Source organism: Melozone crissalis, unplaced genomic scaffold, assembly GCF_028551555.1.
Source record: "Melozone crissalis strain CALT ecotype California unplaced genomic scaffold, PUWL_Pcris_2 ptg000027l_1, whole genome shotgun sequence".
Lineage (NCBI taxonomy): Eukaryota > Metazoa > Chordata > Aves > Passeriformes > Passerellidae > Melozone > Melozone crissalis.
In genome coordinates, this window is record NW_026535805.1 from 48,317,199 (window position 1) to 48,337,761 (window position 20,563).

The 20,563-nt window shown below is 38.7% G+C and overlaps 1 protein-coding gene across 1 annotated transcript in view; it reads right to left on the reverse strand.

Annotated features, from left to right (window-relative positions):
* NT5DC1 (5'-nucleotidase domain containing 1) overlaps positions 1-16,762 on the reverse strand; it is a 127,765-nt gene extending 111,003 nt beyond the window's left edge. The window contains exons 1-6 of the mRNA XM_054279498.1: positions 16,577-16,762; positions 14,589-14,680; positions 12,910-12,981; positions 11,262-11,368; positions 9,551-9,630; positions 5,770-5,851 (exon numbers count right to left, since the gene is read on the reverse strand). Of these exons, the coding sequence (XP_054135473.1) occupies positions 5,770-5,851; positions 9,551-9,630; positions 11,262-11,368; positions 12,910-12,981; positions 14,589-14,680; positions 16,577-16,669 (526 nt within the window). The 5' untranslated portion in view covers positions 16,670-16,762. The remainder of the gene's footprint in view (positions 1-5,769; positions 5,852-9,550; positions 9,631-11,261; positions 11,369-12,909; positions 12,982-14,588; positions 14,681-16,576) is intronic.
* Positions 16,763-20,563: the final 3,801 nt, after the last annotated feature.

Here is a 20,563-nt window from a genome sequence, read left to right on the forward strand (position 1 = left end):
TCAATGTTGCAAAAGGAATGGAGGAGGGAGTGAGAAAGTGGAAGAGAGTGGTTCAAGCATAGTAGTATAATATTGTATGTTTTTAGAGAATTGTCATTAAAAATTGTTTTGAATGATGATTAATTGTCTGACTGAATGCAACATAAAAATTTTATGAATTAATATAATGCACAGTCTTTGTCTTTTTTTCCTTTAAAAGGAGAATGAGAATTTCTAACTATCACACCTCATAACACAATAAAGGATGCTAGATCATACTTCACTATACTTAAATTAACTGAAGGCATTTCATTACAAGTAAATGGTCTCAAATTCACCACAGTCACCTCAACAGCTGGACAATACACTTCAGGAACATTCTACATCTAGCTTTATTTTTAAGCTATCCAACAGGAGACAAGAATGACAACTCTAAGAGAGTCCATATCATAATCACAGTTTTCATTTAGTTCTACTGTTCTTATTAATAACTACCTTAGAGAAAGGTGGATTTACAAATTATTACATGTTACTGAAGACCTAAAGTTTCCCAATATGAAAAAGCAACCAGATTTGAAACCTCAAAATCCATTCGGCTTTCTTTAATGCACATTGATGCAACAAACTAGTTCAGTATTTTCAAATCTCCTAACATTCTGTAACATTCAGAGAACAATAAAGCAACATTGACCAAATCCAAACCTTAAAAACATATCCTCACAAGCATGCAGACACACTTACAAAAACAGAACACCTTTACCACCCCAAAACTGGAGATAATTCTTGCCCTGATTTTTTCCTGAAGAGTTCATTCCTTTAAAACACAATAATGTGAGCAATATATTTGACTTTTTTGCTAAATTTATCAGATGATGGCAATAATTAGTCAGTAGATACAACCATATTTACCATACAAACATGTCTCACAAAAAGTTGTCATTTCATCAATTTGTTACGCTACTACGACAAGTTAGCTTAGGAATTATGAAACCTTAACAGTTTGATCACACATTTCTTCCAGTGACAGTTGCCATTCATATGCTTTAAAAGTATCATATACATCAAAACCTTATGAACCCTTAAATCTACCTTTTTCTTTTTAAACAAAAGCTTTTAATCACTTGCACAGGAAGTATGTAGGTCTACCTTTAAAATTTTTGTGATATTACCGTTTCTTCATGAAAGCACAACTTGCAGCTTGTTAGGTTGTGTGCATTTGAAATGAACAATATCCTTAATACTTGAGAATACACTGGAATTAATAAAAAAGCTAGGATACCTTTTGCTTGATGGTTGACCCATCATTAGCAAAACTATATAATATTTTGGAAACTGTAAAGACCTACAATGAAAGTAACTTTAAGAATTTTTTTTTTCTTCCTCTTTTGAAATGCCGCTGGATAAGGAAACCTGTGGTTTAGGCTATAATTTAGTAAAACAATAAAGGAACATTAGTTCAACAGTGTTTCCCAGTATTTAAACATAGCACATCCTGCTGCCCATCCATTCTACCAACTTGGAACTTTTGTTTCAGAAACAAATAGAGGGACTGGAAAATATGACTAGGCAGTAGGTTTCTGGTTCATTAGTTCACATATGAAATCTATGCCAAAGCACATGCTTGAAATTGTTGGAGATGCTTGGTGTTCAGCAGCTCAGGACCACATTGATCTGTGATTCCAATTAACTTAGAAGAAACTGGGCCCAAGCAGCATTCTCAAAAGCATAGTTCACTAACCCTTATCATCCATCCATCCATCCATCCATCCATCCACTTTAAGTCAGGTTTTGTGCTTTATGTCTTTGTTCCTCAAACATGTGGGACTTCAAGTAAGTCTACAGCTTGGAACCTCATGCCTGGTTTTTTAAGTCTTTTCACATTAAGTCTCAGATACTAAGTCACTAAGAAAGCAACTCTTAAAGGTGAAAAGCTAGAGATGATACAGCAAATTGTTGCAAAAGCACAACTTATACTTTGATGTTAGCTTTGGATTTTCAGTTCAGAGGAGACCTTGAGAAGGTCTGTAAGATTTTTGTTTTTTAATATTTTCTCCACAAGAAGATCAGCAATCTATCTAAAGATAAAGCCCATCCAAAACCACTATTTCTTCTGCATCTTGGATATCAAAGGAAAGAAAATCCAACATGAGATTCAAATGAAAACTTAAGAGCCTCTTATAGTACAAAATCACTTCCAAAGAAGTACTGAAATTTCTGAAGCCTTAAGTGATCAAAAACATGAAGCACCCAAACAATCTCTTCTGTATTTACTTGGAAAACACAGCAAATAAATGTAACAAATTTACTTTTCACTTGCTTCTTTGGTGCAGTTTTCACAATTAAGACAAATAAAGGTATCTAACTACTCCTATACTAACATTAGGAACTACTAATATTTTGCACAAGATTGGTTTTCGTTTGGCCAGAAAAGCATCTTTGCTTTTTGTTTCTTATATCTGAAGTTGCATATTAAAGATAAAACATACATATCACAGACATCTAGACTGGTTATGTTCTGCCAAGACCATAAACTTGTGATCAAAAACATGTATCCTAACAAGCCTTGTTATGGGCAATTTACGAAATCTGCTGCCATAGACTTTTCACTTTCAAAATGACATACAATCTTATAAACTGATTGAAAATATTTCAAATATATAATTTTAACTATACAGTCACGGATGCTACAGTTTGTAGAAATGTTAGGAAAATTACAGGGAAAGGCAAATCTTCTGGAGAGAAAGTAGCCTTTAAGATAAGAAATGTTAACAAAATCCTGCTTTAAGAAGTTGTATTTGGCAACATTTCCCTAAAGAAGCCATTGATTTTTCTGTCCAAAAATTCATCAAATCTTTAAATTTTCACAAGGAAAATTTATACAGTACTTCAAGCTCTTACTAATCCTCTAAAGAGCATACTTTGATTCCATAATACATCCACAGAGATTGATAGTGTAAAATACATTGTCCCATGATGTTTTCTTTAAAATTGTTCTGCATAACTATCTATAAAACATCCACTAAATCCAATACATTCAAGGTAATGCTAATCACCTTACAGTCACAAACTATTCCAGTAATAAGAAAAAAGTATTGAGAATAAAATGGATTCTTGAGTAATGTAATGCTTAGCTGGGATATCAATTGCAGAGACCTCTCTTGCAGGTATTACTAGGTAAGAAATGGCCACATTGCAAATATCTCTGTTCATTGCTATCTGACACCAAGCTTTTCTGATAGTATTGTTTCACAGATTTTTCCTTTCTTTCTCTATTTTTGAGTTATTTTTCACAATGGAATGTCTAAAGTAACACAAGACTATTTGGGAACCCACTTCCTTTTTCAAGCCTCAGTTCTTCGCTTCTTTACAAGGAGAAGAGTGGGTTAATACCCTTTATCGAGCTGAGTCAGGACAATCATGCCTATCTGAAAGAGCCATCCAAAAAAAAATCATAGGGCAATTATCTAAGGCAATTACCATAGCTAAGACAATGAAAAGCAAAATCCATCAGACACCTGATTATGATCAAAAAAATCCTGTGAAAAAGAAAAGGGACATAGAGACACAAGGGCATACTGACAACAAATCAAAGTGAACTGCAAACACTCATTGGATTTCAAAAAATAAAGCGGTCAGTCGTTCTGCTCCGCCACTGACAATGGCACCGCGAGGACCGCGTTTCCAGCTGGGAACTTTGCGTCCCCTCAACTGACCATTGAACAAGTTTGCCTTTAAAATTTTACCTTGACTAACTGCTAATGGGCACTACTTTTTTCTGAAGGGTTAAAACCTCTACAGGACATGGAGTTAAGTCAAAAGACTGTGGTTTTCAGGCCAGATTCTGGGCTATGATAGAAACTGCGGCTTCATGGTATGTAGATATTGGGATCCAGGTTTGAGAGTTTCCTCAGGAAGTTATGCAAGATGTGAAATTGAGGAAAAAAAAAACCACTTTGTCAGCAGTGATAAAAGATTAGTGCCCTTATTCTTGTATTACAGAAGGACCCAAAGCAAAAAGAGATGTTCCATAGGAGTATCACTGGTAAGTGATACAGGAAGAAAATATCTCTGGTTCTTCTGACTCCCTGTTCAGTGCTTTAGCTACTGGACTATGTTATTAAATGGAAAATAAAACCGCTGTGAAACCTTGAAACCTTTCAAAGTAATGCATGACAGAGTATATCACTTTCTTGTATTATAATACTCGAGTAGTGCATATAATCTGTATTGTTTCACTTCTGATATCACTGCGCTTTATCTATAACTTTTTCCTCTCACTTACTACACTTTCCTGTATTTTTAACACTCTTATGCATGCATGTGCCTCTGAGAGAAGCTAGAAAGGATAAAGTCATATCGCAAATTTTGTTTGCAGATTCCAGATTTACATACAGAAATAGGTACTTGATTTATGGGTATAAACATATATGTCCAAGTGCACACACAAGCAGACACATATAAATAAAACTGAGCAATTACTTGTATGACTTCAAAGTTTAAGCTTTTCTTTGGATCTCATTAATTTCCAAAGAACACACTTAAAAATGATGCTTTTTGTTGCATGATCCACACCTTTTTTTAAAAAAAGAGCTGCTACAGTTTGAAGAAAAGAATTAACAAAAATTCTAAAGAAATTATTACAGTTGATTAGTGTTGATTTTGTATCAGCAGAAAAGAAAGGATATATTTATTTTGTGTACAAATAAGTTCCCAGGGAAATTCATAACTACCAATCACACTCTAAACTCCAGTGGAAACACAGTAACAAAAACAAACAAAGCAGTTTGGGAATATCTTGCTGGTTTTTACCATTTGCATCCTGCTATCAATTTCCATTTTTGCCTGGAATCTCTCTGAAAAAATTTTGTCAATTACATTTGAAAGGTGAACAGCAAGTGGGACAGATGTGGTGAACAAAACAAGAGTTTTAAGGAAGTCCAAACTACACCTTGGGTCTAATAAATGTTGCAGCATCCAAGGTAATTCTAATAGTAGTACAGAATTCAGAACTGAGCTGCATATAAACATTTTACAAAAAATATTGTTAAAATAATTTCAATTAACTGCATGCACAACCAATGGTTAGCCTTTATTATCAACTTATTATTTTATATGCCTGAGAGTAACTTTGAAGTTATGTCTGTGAAGGAAGGAAAATAATTTCTTGCTGAACAGTATACACACTGAACAGTATACATAGATGCTTTCCTACTCCAATTTATATTACACTATTACAATGTTGGTTTTGGACGTAGAAACAAAAATTATTAAAAAATGGTCCTCTGCAAATGGTAGGAAGTTCAAAACCTCTCTATTGTGTCAATACTACATGAAGAATTCTAATCAAAACTAGAGCACTAAAGATAACCATCAAATATTAGTACTTGAATTTCTTTCCCCAATTCATTTTGGATTTTATATATCACTACAAGATCATAAGGAATAGATTCAAAACACAGTTCGAGGATGTCCACATTACCATATCAAGCACAGTAAGAAACCCTTTGTCCTTCTAAATGGAGTTGAAATAGCAATAAAAATTGAAATGTTGAGTGAAATAGCACATTGGAAATGTTATTAAAGATATCAAAGCAGTGAAATGAAACTGAAATAGTTATGATAAAGATGTTTTATTCCAGAGAAAACATGTGTTTACTATACAACTATTTATAAACTTGAAAAGTAAAAGCTGTGCTGAGTAGCCTACAGTGTACTCGCAAACATATTTGCTCCGGCAAGCACATGTAATATTTTCAGCTGTTATAGTGAGCCTTCAGTGAACCCACTTACCTTTAAAAGCTGATATTTTATAATTATGTTGGATAGCAGCCACCATGTCCTTCCAGAAGTCATATTTTTTCTGACCATCATGCTGTAAGTGTCAAAAGGAACCTAGTCATTATATGAAGTATCAGCTATTACAAGCTTTCATATTGAAACAGTGACAGAAGCGCCATGAACTAACAAAATTATACAGAGTAAGACAGTCTTAAGACAGTAGGATTCAGAACATCAGGATTCAGTAGCTCCCAGATTAACAGCAGGTAACTGCAGACAAGTTATGTCCCTCTTAGAGGGTTATGATGGCAGGAAGAAGGGAAAAGGAGAAATGCTGAATATCTGTGAGGAACTCTAAAACATTACAGCCAAAAGGGGCATCAGCTATAACAGCAATTTACAGAATGAGCATCCCATTCCACTGACATTTGGGGAAAAGAAATGCCCAGGGCTGCAGATACTGAACTTAATTAATTAGCATGTTGACATTATCAATATGCCTGGCATTCATATTACCTTCCACCTTAAGAACTGGCAAATCCCTTTGCTATAATTTAGAGGCAATGCCCTTCTGCCAAGAACCCTACCCCAAACATGGCATAAAATACTTATCCAGAAGCCTGACTGAGCAGCACTTCATGGCATTGTGCTCCGAAGACTGCCAAACCCCAGCTCAGGCAGAAGGACAGGGGAAGGTGATCCATGGTTGTGAACAGTCTTTTGCCATTCTTAGAAAGATTCCCAGGCATAGCAGAGCTCCAGTTGACCTCAGCTTCCCCTTCAGCCTCTCACATGAGAGGGTTGAGGAAAATCTCAACCAGCTGAGCCCCACAGCACTCTCAAACACCACAAATTTTAGTAGTGATGAATGAAACAGATGCAATTACAGAGCTAGCCAGTATTACAGAGCAGAGGATTAGCTACAGAGCCCGTAAGAGGTGCTCAGTTACACAGTAATTTGGCAGCAGTAAAGCAGGTGGTATAGTCTTTGAGTTTATCAGTCATGGAAAGTATTTCTTTAATGCTGTTAGAGGCCTTCCACATCTACATCAGGATAAATTTCAAGGCAACTGCTAGCAGTTTCAGGGCACTGCTGCCCTCTGTGTATTAATACCTGCACTGATACCTGAATAATGAGCCATTTTGTAAGCATTAGGTGTTTTGTGGAGAGGGAAACATTCAGAAACTAAAAAAAACTCCAAGCCCAAACCCTTATCAGTGCCAAACAAAAATGAAAAGTATGTAGCTTATATATACCGAAGTAAACTGCTATTTCAGTCCAAACTTGTCATGGAGGCTTCCAGAGAACAGTCTGCCTTTACTTTTACAATCAGCAAGTCACACAAACAAGGTCTTTTGTGCATAACTGACAAGCATAGTTTGTTTATCATTTATCAGCTCTACAGGTTAAGAGCAGGAAATACGGTGCTGTGGCTTTCAGAAGTTTTTTTTTTAATCCATTCCTACAGCTAACTGCCACAGAAATACATAAAAGAGCTAATAAAGAGAAAAGCTTTCATATGTCAGCTTCAGCTAGCCAAGGGTGCTAACCAAGGGTGATTATTCAAAGCTATGTACAAAAGATACTGGGGACCATCTATCTAGGGGCAATGCAAGTAGCCTAAGCTAGCACTCTTCTCAAGACAGAAAGATTCACCTGCCTTCTCCCCTCACACTCTATGTGGCTGACTTAGCCCTTAGTTTGGAGTTTTGGGGTTTTTTGATTGTTTCTCTTAAAAAAAAATAATCAGTGAACTGAACCAAAAGCTCCTCGGAGTGCTGTTCTGAGGACAGATGGATACTAGTTTAAAACTGGGTATACTTCCTTCAAAACATTTGAACTCAGAGGAGATTAAAATAACTTAAACTAATTTTTTGCAGATCTTCAGCCACTGCATACAAGATATAAAGGAGTACTGACCAATTCCAAAAAGCAGAGAAAACTGTATGCATGGCCATCCAGTACACCATGATTTCGGTGTAATTACAACATGTGATTTTATTAGTTGAACTATCAAGACAAAGCATTGTTTTGTTTAGCTCATCAGTGTGAAGATCAAAGCCACTAAGAAGCTCCCATGCTTTGTCTGAAAACACGCAAGAGTTCTGGCTCTGGACACAGTACAAACAGATACATTTTTAACAGTGCAGGGTAGTCCAGCATCCAACTCATGTCCAAACACATTTTGAACCCAAATGTAGTAATTCTTACGTCTGCTTCCAGTAGAAAGCTTTCCTGAATCCATAATACTGTCTGGAAATGGTAAGAAAATTTCACTTTGTAGGCAGGCTTACAGAACAGGATACAGAAGGCTCTACTTTTAGAAATGAGGAAGAAGAAAATGTGATGCTTTCTAATCCTTAGGATGCAGCATTTTGCAGGCATAAGTTCTGGGCTGGTGAGGCTGACCACCTCCTGCCGTGCATCTTTCTCAAGGGGCTGATGCTAACCTTCCAGGGAATTACTGTAACCCTCCTGCTGAAACAGGGCTGACATCCAATAAAATACTTGAGTACTGCTAGGAGATAAAGAGGTTGCATGACCCACTTCTCGTGGCTCTCTGGAGAAACAACACGGGTTTAATTCCCTCTGGCTGAACACGGCACTGATCCCGGGTCAGCGCTCCAGCCTGTGAACTGGTAACTGGATGTGAAAGCTTACTGCACATATGCTATGAGCTTTCTCTCTTAATAAGTGGGTGATTTCTGCTGAGTCTAAATTAAATATAAAGTAAACACAATACAGGTGTCACAACTGCAACAGGTTTCTAAGCTGTGAACAGCTTAGGGGGAGGAGATTAATCAGGCAGAAAATTAAGAGTCTTACCGAGCACCTGTCCTGCATGCTTCCCTGATAACCTAGTTTTAGCTAACTCTTCATGCAGCACTTGGACTTAGGCAGCAATCTACTCAGCATGCTATTTTGGAGTGAAGGCTAAAGCAGCAAGCCACCTAATATCCAATGAGACCCAGACGCTCATCTCACAGCTTGGATTTTCACTCTGCAGACAAGGTTAAACCCTGACAATTTTCAGGCCAGCAGCGCTTTGGCCAGAAGATTACCTCAGTACTCTTTTAACACCAACACAGTTACCCTATGAGAAGAACCCTCTCCTACCTCCAGCTGCATGCAAGTTAAACATTCAAATCTTCTTTTACACAACAAAACAATTATCACCAAATTACAAAAGCAGAATTTAGGACATTCTATCTACCTAAAAAGCACTGAAAAAGGTTCAAGCAATTTTCTTTTCCACCTTAAGAATTTAATTTGCTGTTTACCAGAGGGAAAAAAAATTAAAAGATACTATGCCAGAGGTGTATTTATATCTGTGTGCACAGATCAATGTACTTAGGACAAAAACAACCTTAAAAAAGGATGAAATGAAGCTTCATTCACTGTTTAACAACTTGCAAATTAGCAAATCATGAAATTCAGGAAACTTCTACTATATTTATTTCAAGTACAATCGAGCATAATTAAAGGTGACTTTAAGAACTACATTGTGCATACCACAGGGTAAACTTGAGGAAACAGCACATTTCCATTAGTATCCTAGTTATTTGTGCCCTCTGGTGGAAGAACTTTTATTTTGAACATGCCATGTAGCTCACAATCATCTTCAGAGACAACTCTAATACAGTAAGTCCAACACAGAATAGTCCAAATGAGAAATAGACCTTGATGCTGTTCAATACCCAATTTGTATTCATTTAATAATGCATGCAAGAGATGTGGTGGTGGAAGAAAAAGATAATGCAATACATACTTTTCAAACAATCCAGTTCTTACCTGATCTAAGCTGTCCACAACCCTTGCACACAAGAGAGCTCCTGGCAGGTCAAAATAATTATCATACAAATAGTATTTAGCTGGAAAAAATAATTTGAAAAATATACTTTAAACACCCCTGTACTGTATGCTTTAATCACAAATAAAAATCACATTTAAGTAATATTATAAGCTCCTATTTGGATTTTACTGGTAATAAGCATTATCTGTTTCACAATCTCTGTTAACAAAGGCTAACTTGTGATTGTCATAAATGGCAACTAAGAGTTGTTTACCTATATGAAGGCAGTGAGATTTCAGTAAGATATTTTAAGATTCTAAAAGCCCTGGTGAAAGACAATGGGGAGAAGCATGAGTTTTAATTCAGGACAGTATCTTTCAACTCTTCCAAAATATCTACTTCCCAAGCAGTGCAACACAAGGAAAGTGTTTAAGAAGTTCACAGACATTTGGAGAGGTCTGACACATCCATGTCCTTTGCACACACATGCTGTGGACAGCTCCTTGGCCCAAGAGGAAGCGTGCTCACATTATTACATCAGTCCTGAAAACAGAACTGTATCAGGAGGCTGCAACTGTCCCCTCAGACTATGGTCATGCTCAACTAACTCTCTTCAAGAAGTGAAATTAACCAGTGATTTCTTTTTCATGATCTTGTCTGTGCTGTCTCAGGTATACTCAAGAACAAGCCAGTAAAATGAGGATTAACATTCACAACAGAGACCAAGTGCGTGTTTCAGTGAAAAAGAAAAGCACATTTCCTATATAACCTCAGGAAAGCTCTCTTTTCCTCTGTTTTGCAAAAGATTACCTGCAGTTTAGAATAAGTATTGCATTAGCAGTCAGCAAAATCTCAAGGAAAGTATCTCCATTACATAACAAAATGCACCTTAAGTGATCACATCCTGTGTGTTACTCTCAACTGCCAAGATCAAACTAAAACAGAGAGGAAACACAGAGCAAGAACACAAACCTAGCCACAGCTCCTTCAAAGTGACTCCTATCTTAAACACAGGAACTGCAAATGCCAGGGAGAAGTTTTGTTTCTAGATTTGTTTTGTTCATTGCACCTGCACCTAGGACTCCACTAATGGGACTGGTGGCAACAAGTCAACAATTCAGAAAAATTTAAGATATGTCCTGAATGAGACAGGATATCTGTAAGCAGGTATTGAGCAATTGTATTGTACATTACTGTTCCTCTTGGGTTCTGAGGTTCTGTCTCCTTATCAAGACAATAATTATTAGTAGTATTATTAGCACATTTATAACAACATTTCACTTTAATTAAAAATTGTTCTCAACCCATGAGATTAACCATACTTTCTGATTCTCCTGTCCACTAGGCCTAGGCAGTGTGGGAGTGAATGAGCAGCTTTGTGGTCCTCTGTTGCTGGCTTGGGTTAAATCATGACACTGGTTTCATCAGTCTACTTCATCAATAGTGTGTGTGCCCATCACTATAACCAAAACATGCCTATAATGTCAGCTCGTTTGTCTTACCATAAAATAGATACCATGAAATAAATTTAAGGTGAATTCTAGTACTAGAAGTTAAAAAACATAAAAACCAAGTATTCCCCAATACATTTACCTGTTCCAGTAATCCCCAGTCCGAGTATTTTTACAAATCTGTGTTAAGAACAAACTGTACGAGGCACTGAAGGGAAAGAGCAATTTCAAAGAAGAAGACATGCTAAAGTATAGCTACCTGTGCGTGAAACCATTCCACTGACTGTATTAAAATGCTTCCACTCCTTCCTTCCATATATCTCCAGGACCTCTTCAGATGTCATGCTCTTTGTACCATGGCTTGCCCTGTTCCATGCATTGTTTATTAAAAAAAACAAACCAAAACAAAACAGAAGAGAGTTGAAAACACCCAAACTACAACTTGTGCAAAGTAACACACTGCAACTGAATTACAGTGCATGCAAGCTGATTAAAACTGATCTCTTTACAGCTTAGAAGTTTCCCAGGACCTACTAAGCTTTTATCATATACGTTCCAGCTCTCAATAAAGGCCTTACTACACAAAGGTCTGGGTGGCTGGGGGCACAGCTGCTGTGCCTCACCTGCTAACACAATCACTCTGTATTGCTCGAATGTTTTCAATTGTGTCAGGACACTCGCTATACTTGAGCTATCAACATACGCTGCACAATAAAGCACAGTGCAGAAAGCCTATACATCATTCTGAAGCCTGGTAACATCACAGAATGCAGGGCAGAACTATAGAAAAGTGCTAGCTTGAGCCCTGCAAGCAGCTTTTTAATACATAAGTACACACTAGCCTTTTTAGGCATTAAAAATTAACTACTTGGACCATCAAATTGGGTCCCACTTTGAAGCAAATGCATGAGAGGCATTTTGAAGCAATGTCAAGAGAGGTAATCCTGTACCAACTCTTCCCTTTAATGAGGTATACCCTGTTATCTTGAATTCTGCATTCAGTACTCCAAAATTCATGCTATTAAATGAATTTTAGGATACAACAGCAATGACTCAAAAGTACTTCTTTCTTCTTTTAATGAGATCTGACTTTCCTTAGCATCTTCAAGCTCATTCAGAGAGCTATCAGAAGAAAAAAAAAAAAAGTAGACTCTGTCTTGCATTCTAAATTACACAGATTTTTGTTCTGGAACAAAATTAGTAGGGAGAAATGGGACTAGGATTGATATATTTTAGATACATTTACTTTTCAGATTTTTGACTCCAAATAGCAGTCTTCTATATTAAACAAAAAAAAAAGGAAGGTAAGAAAGAAGAACTAAGAATTTACTGAAAGTGACAACTGAAAGCAAAGTAGCTTTTAAGCGGAAACCCCCCAGACTTCCGAAAGTGAACGTATCAGCTTCTATGGTTAATTTATCTCAGACTGTTTAAATTATAAGTTGTAAACTTTCAGAATTTTGAATGTCTACAGCACAAAGAAAATAGCCATTTCAGTCATTACTATTAGTCATTAGTACTGCCCCCAAGCCAGGTTATTCTCAATTCTTACCCAGGATTTTAGTAGAAGTGGACAAAGAGTACATCGGTAGCCACCAAAAAAATGAATTTACTTTCAAGATCAATGTGTCCTCAGAGTCTCAGATTTTATTAAAAATGAGGTATTATTTACTACCAGCTAACGTTAAAACATTACCAAAAGATTCCATATGTAACATTAAAAGAAACAAAGCACCCCAATACCAAAGAGTATTTAAACTTTTACATCTAATAAATGAATGCATGCTGAAATAAATATTTTAAATATTTACAAAAGTGAGAGACAGCATTTAGGAAAGACATAAAATGTTAGTATATTTAACAATATAACTTATATTTAACGATATAGATTTTATTGTCAATATTACCTTAAAACTGTTCCATCTTCTGCAAGTTTCAAGAAGTTTCCTTCTTCAATGTCCAACACCAAGCCTTTGCAACTAAGAATAAATTAATTTTAGGGAAGAAACAAAAAATTATTGTTTCAGAGGACTGTCTTCTTATCTATCAGTGATATGCAGTTACAGAAGTTATGGTACTTCTGTAGCTATGATGCTACAGAACACCAAACAAGTCACAACCCTCTCAATATTTCCATGCTTGAACAATCCTCTCTTTATGAAAGTGCACATTATTACAATGAGGACCAGATTTTCCTTACATAGCAAAATTCTACTAAATAAACCCAGTTCCATGTCCAGTAAATTTAGGGAGTCCTATAAAGATTGGTTGGAGGTTTCAGGTCTAAACATATAAAACTAAGAAATGTGATATTTAAGTCACTTCCAATAAAGATTTCTTATTTTGGTGGCAACTCCTCTAGTTGTTACTTGACTGACTACACCAGTTATTACAGAAAAGAGGGGTAGGACATCACTCTAAATGAGGCAACTCAATAAGCTAAGAACACATGAAGCAGACGCATTGCCATGTTAGCCAGCACAAACAAAGGGAAGAGTTGATAGCATTGGAGACACTTGGCAAGAGTTTCTAATTCTCCCTAATAAATCTTATGATCCAAATTTGCTTAGGTTCTTTGAAAAATTAATTCAGAGTTCAGCAGTTAGAATACAAATGAATAAATGAGACTGAGGAAGCAATGGCACCTTCATCCTCTATGAGGCCCCCAAAGGAAAAAACATATTCCATGAAGGCAGCAAGCAGATGCCAACCTTTCATGAATGACTTCTGGGCAAGAAGCAATGACACACTTGCTACCAACACTGTGGACTTGCAGGTCCATGTTAATGAACCTTCTGCTTCAATAAGAGACCAAACCCAAGACATCTAGAGCTGAAAAAAGGATTTCTTGCATCATAGGCCTCAAAATATGATATAGATACATTGCTTGTCTCATGGAAGTTGAAATTAATCTCATTGGAAATTGTCCAGTGAAATATTGAATGGTAAAGAACCATTACACAAGAATATGCACATTATTTGAAAAAAAAAATGTATGTGTATCTAATAGTTATTTGGCCTTCAAGTCTCCACCCCCACGGCCTAGATAATAACTTTATAAAGTAAAATTATCAAGATTCAAGTTAAGTTCCTGCTCAGAGACCACTGAGTTCAGAGCAGGAACTTGGGTTTCAGTCTTTTTCATCATGGCTTTGTGCCTGATGTGCCACCCAAGGGCTACCTCCTGGCAGGTCACCTTTCCGTGCCTGTTGGGATTAATCTGCCTTACACAAACAAAACAACATCTGTTGAGGTAAAAATGACTAAAATCTGATGGTTACTGTTGAATAGAATATAGAAGACAAAGATGATACCTAATTAAAGAGAGTGAGACTAAAATGCTTGTGTCCAGACAGCTGGAAGCACAGACAAAGCAAGCTTAGATGCTCAGTTCCCTCTCCAAAATACCCTGTTAGAAGTATCTCATGACAAATACTTCTTAGAACAAGTATTTGAAACTGTAATTTTGGATTTATCCATTGCACTTGACAATCATAACATTAACTGCCTAATAAATGAAGCTGTTCTCTGAGCTTTGTAAAAAAGTTATAGTGTAAAGGAACGACATTATTTTCAATGTACTCACCAGAAATCTAAGCTGTCTGGAGCTAGAGTCAGCAAATCTTCATCATAACCCTTCTCTGTTACCAGATACTGGGCAAAACTATCATATATTAGCTACAAATGAAAAAAAAACAAACATTGCATTTATTATATTAGTGAAGTGAGATCAAAGCCACTGCTTCCTTGAGGAGCGGCAAGATGCAAGTGTTAATGCTTCCTAAGTGAAATCAAACTATGGAGCTTGGGGCCCTGTCCCACTGCCTCCACTGGGAAATTGTGCCTGAGGTTATTTAGTCATGACTGGAACACATACAAGAGTTCTGGTGCAATGTGTTCACCATGACCCAGATTACAACATTCTACTTTACAGCCCCTGCGCTTCAAGACTGTTGGGAAACCAAGATGGTAAGTACTTAAAGGCTAGTCACTATTTCCCCCTCCCCAGTCATCCTTTTTGCTTTATTTCTTTTTTTTTTTTCAATTTAAAATGTTGTGGTTACTGACATTCAACAAGCGGCTTTTAAACCAGTAAACATTTATCCTTAGGGGTATTTTAAATCTATTTGAAGGAATTAATTTTGAAGAAAATAGGCAACTACTGAATAAACAGTTATTATTTCTAAGTTCAAATGGCCTAGCACGACACTCAGCAATTTATTAATGTACTGTGCGCGTAAAGTTTTACAGGAAGCTCTATGGAGATGCTGCCATGTCCTTAAAGACTATTTAAAAATAGTAATTGCTCTCTTTTTCTTGTGGTCCTTTCATTAAAGCTGTTCCCTGGCCTTTTTTCTTTAATCACAACAGATCTTCTTGGATTTGGATGAATAATGTCTGAGAAAGACAAATTATGGAAGACAATGTTGGAATAGTAAGAACTAACTACATCATCAGCTGGGCCTATGAGCCTTTTAAAGTATTTCCAAGAGATAAGGAGGCATGCAATGGGCATGTGTCAGTCTACCTCTGTCTCCTGTGAGAAGACGAAGAGTGTACTAAGTTTAGTAAAAGTTTTGGGATTTTTTCTCCACTTTGTTCACTGGTTGGTTAGCATTTTTAAAAAACTCTTATAATCGATTGTCTAATGTTTGCCTCCATCATACAGAATTTGTATCAGAAAGAACGTGCTTGTGTATGGCAAGAATAGGGAAAGTAAGCCCAGTGTTACACAGTTTCCACCTGGAAATTTAAGAGCTCGTATATTTTATTGTTACTGTTGAATCCTCTCTTGTAAGCAAGATGCCTCTCCACTTAAGTTCACACATAGCTAAGGGAAGCAATGCACTTTTTCAGCACAGGATGCCTATTAATAAATGGTACAGCTCATAAATATTTGTTTCTATACCAAATTCTGAAATTATCTTGCAATTAGTGTGGGAGTCCTGTGCAGTGCAAAATGTACTGTAAGTGAATGGAGACAAAGAAAGGGGGAGAGTGAGACACCATGAGCATCCACGACACAAGATACCTCCAGAACAGTCCTGACATCAACAGAGAAGGACGAGTCAGTGTAAGATTACCAAGGAGTTGAAAAACGAAAGTGACAAGGGCGGGAACGCACAGCACAGGCAGCAATTTCTCTTCGAAAGAGACCACAGGGCTAAGTCAGAGGTGCCTCTAAACTCGGCGTTTTATTACAAGCACCAGAAAGTTCGCAAAGGTCCAAAGCGCTGCGGGCTCCTCACTCTGCAGCATCTCTGGATTTAGCGGGCGGGCTCTACCTTTTCCTCAGCGCCGCTACGGCCAGGAAAGCAGAACCATTTTCAAGGAACGAGACATGGCTGTCCCCTCCGCTCGGGCAGAGAGGCCTGCTGAGGAAGCGCCCGGCGAGAGATGCACTTGCGATTCTCTTATCCTCCGTGGGTGTCTGAGGTTCCGGGCCGGCCCCGGTCTCGCTGCCCCCGCCGCAGGGCTCCGGCCCCGCTTGCCTTCGGCGGGGCATGCGGCGGCAGCGGGCGGAGCGGGGCCCCTCCCGCGGCTCCCCGGCCGCGCCGCGCCGCCCGCACTCACCCGTGCGCTCTGCGGGAGGTGGTACCGGCAGAGCGTGTGGTCCAGGTCGAAGCCCACCACGTCGCACTCAGCCAGGGAAAAGTGCTGCTGCATCGCCGAGCCGCCGCCACCGCCGCAGGCGGGCGGAGGAGGAGGAGAAAGAGGCGGGAGGAGGAAGGAGCGCGGGCGGCGCTTCCTGCGGAGCCGAGCCGGGCAGAGCCGAGCGGGGCCCGCGGGACACCCTCGGCCCGCTGCGCTCCGCCCCGGCGGGGCCGCCCTCACCTGCGGCACAGCCCCTCGGCCAGCCGGGGATGGAGGGGCGGGCGCACGGAGGGCGGCCGGAGGCGTGTCCAAGCGCTCGGATTCGAAAAACACGCTTCCCGCCGCGGCTTTGTGCGCTCGGGAGCCGGCGTGGGAACGGAGGGCCCCGCTCGCCTGGCAGACCGCGAGTCCTCGGGGAGTGTGTGCGGGGACACGGTGAGCAGGGAGCAGCGGGGAACAGGAGACAGCCCTGGTTAGTGACTGGACAGCCGGTGCCTCACCGCAAGGGCCCTAACGGGGACGATTAGCATATATGAAAGTAGAAAAACTCTACTTACTACTTCGTTATGAATCCTCAGCACGTTTGTGATGACACCAAGCTGTGTTGTGCAGCCGACTCGCTGGGGTGAAGGGATGTCATCCAGCGGGACCTTGACAGGCTTGAGAGGTGGCACTGTGCAAACCTCGTGAAACTGAACCAAGTGCACGGTCCCGCAGCCGGGTCAGGACAATCCCAAGCACAAGTGCAGGCCGGGGGGTGAATGGACAGAAAGCAGCCTTGAGTAGAAGGACCTGGAGGGTATTGGAGAAGAAGCTCAATGTGACCCAGTAATGTGCAATTCCAGCCCAGAAAGCCAACTGTGTCCTGGGATGCATCACAAGAGATGTGGAGAGCAGGGGGAGGGGGGGATTCTGCCCATCTACTCCACTCCTGTTACGTCCAGCTCTGAGGCCTCCAGCATAAGAAAGATGTGCACCTGCTGGAGCAAGTCCCGAGGAGGGTCATGAAGATAATGAAAGGACCGGAGCATCTCTCTTATGAGGACAGGCTGAGAGAACTGCGGTTGTTCAGCCTGGAGAAGAGAAGGCTTCAGGAAGACCTTACAGCAGCCTTCCAGCACCTAAAGGAACTTACATGAAAGCTGGAGAGGGATTTCTACAAAGGCATTTATGATAGGACAAGGGCTTTAAACTGAGGCCAGGTTTGGGTTAGACATAGGGAAGAAATTTTTTCCTATAAGGGTGGTGGGGCACTGGAACAGGTAGCCCAAAGAAGTTGTGGATGCCCCATCCATGAATAGTTGAAGGTTAGGTTGGATGGGGCCCCAGGCAGCCTGATCTAGTGGAAGATTCATGGCAGGAGGGTTGGAACCAGATGATCTTAAAGGTCGTTTCCAGGGCAAGCTGTTTTCTGATTTATGTATCAAAGTCCCTGCAGGGTAAACTGTATACAGTGAACCACTTATGCTGTGCATTTGGCTGTGGAAAATCCACAATTTCATAGGTAATTCCATAGATACCTCTTAATTTATTGGAAGTTTTGGTAATCAAACAAAAAAAATTAAGAACAGTACAGTCTGTGTCCAGAATACATAAACAAATGAGATTTTGCTAAGTAACTGCTGAATAAATAATGCTGTAGTGCAATTAGAAAGAAAGAGCTGTCTGAAAGAAAGTACTACATTTGGGGAAAGGCAAACAACAAACAGATGAAAATTGCATTGAGGTAGTCTTATTCTCAGCGGTTGAACTTAAATGTAGTGAAGGCTGGACTCAGGATGCTAAAACAAATGGGCTTGACAGCCTTGTTTGAAGGACCTCCTTATTCTTCAATTCTTTGCTCTCAGTAGGTCAATGACACCACCAAAACTTTTTGATTCACAAAACATGAAAAATTCTTGTTGATTATAAATACATATATTTTCTTTTAAAATTCTTGTGTGGCTATAAATAGAATAGTATAAAAGGTAATTGAATTGAGAGCAATTGTTAAAAAACATTTAATACAAGTCATCTTTTCCCGTGTTGCCTACCTTTGCACAGCTGTAAATGCTGTGCTTTGTAGATGCTTAAGTTGGAGTTCATAACCGTAGTAGCATGTATCAGAAATTTTGATTATATCAAATTATGATTTTATTTTTGCAGGATCACTCAATGATACTTTGGTATTACAGAGAAAAACACTTTTGAAAATACATTCAAGTAGTTAATAGATACAATTTTATTATATATTAAGAGCTACAAGGTACTTATTCTGCATTGTAGCTCTTAATATACATTATTAGGATTCAGTTTGCTATGTTCAGGTAGACACAGATGAGAGAAATTTCATAGCATGACCTCTCACATGCATTTAAAAATTCTACTGAGAAGTTCAGTATCAGATTAGGAAATAAACTAGACAGGAACATATATAGAAACTAGGAATAAAGTTCAAAACTGCTAGTAGTAGGGCAGGATGAGCATTTAAGGTGCCAGAACAGGATAGAAATGGATTACATGTAATTTTACCAAAGCCCATTGTACGGCAGCAGCTTCTCTCAAGGGTTCTCAGAATCTCCCACAGGCATTAATGTACTTTCTAATGCTGGTGTGTATGTAGATATACGCATACCATGTAATATATACCCACACCATACATTATATGCGTATACACACCATAAATTATGTAGAAATATTGATACATATATGCGCTTTAGACATATGTTAAAGAAACACATATATGCCTAAATACATTTTAAAAAATAGCATGTGTGAAACCTGAGCATACAAAAAAGGCACATCCAGGACCTCACACACAACAGGGACAATAACTATCCAGATGATGCAGCAGCTGAAAAGAGAGCAAAAGGCAATTTACCTTCCTAAAGCTGCTCACTTTAGAAAACACAGAGCAAATTCCTGTCCCACTGAAGTTGATGGCCACAATTTTGATTGACTTCAGAGAGTCCAAAAGGTCACCCACAGTTAGTGGTTCATGCTATTCTCATATAAAGTTTGTCTGCCTTGCTGATTATATCAGTACATCTATCTTATTTCAGTTACTTGTTTTTTTCCCTGAAAAAGATTCAGGTAGCTTCCAAAATAGTGTTTATGTTATACCATTCTTTCTATGCCCATAAAGCATTTTATACAAAAACTCATCAAAAAAACCAACTTAACACACTGAAGTATTGAAACATCTGAATAGATACTGAAAATTACGTATTCATTGATAGAATCATAGGATCTTCTGGATTAAAAGATCATCTAGTCCAACCCTCTGGTCACTGTATTCACTGTCAACTGAATGTAATCTTGAACATCCAGATTTTGTGAATGCTGGACAATTATATTGATAGCAATGATAAGCTATCATAGTATTTACAACACAATAGTACTAATCATACTTATCTTAAACCCCTTTGTGTAGGGAACAATATTCACCCATGGAGGGATTCAGCAAGTTAAATTTCAGATACATGAAGCTGAAGATTAGATCAGAAGTTTGACAACAAAAAATAGAGAAAATATTAATGAAGTAAATTGGTCTTCAGTTCTGGGGAAAGAGAAGACAGAGTGTTATTCTCTCATTTATCTTCAATATTTGCAGCACAAGCCTGGTAATAATCTCAGCCATTTACTTTCTTGTTGTCATCTTATTGCAAGAGTTCCATACCTTCTGGGTGTCATCTTACAGGCAGCTTCTCACAGCACTGACTCCTTCTTCTCTACAGCACAGCCAACAAAATTCAACTTGCTTCTCACCCACCTAACCCACTCTTTTATAGCCCTCATCCTCACTGGACACAGCTGTGGCCTGTTCAGGGCAGGCCTGTTCCTAATCTTTGGTAATTAGTACAGCTGCAACTCCTCAGGGGTGAGATTACCCTCTGCACTATCTTTATTTTCTTATATTCTAACGCCCCCCTTGCTTTCAGCACATATACACCACATTTTATTTCTTTTTCTTTTGTCTTAAAAGTG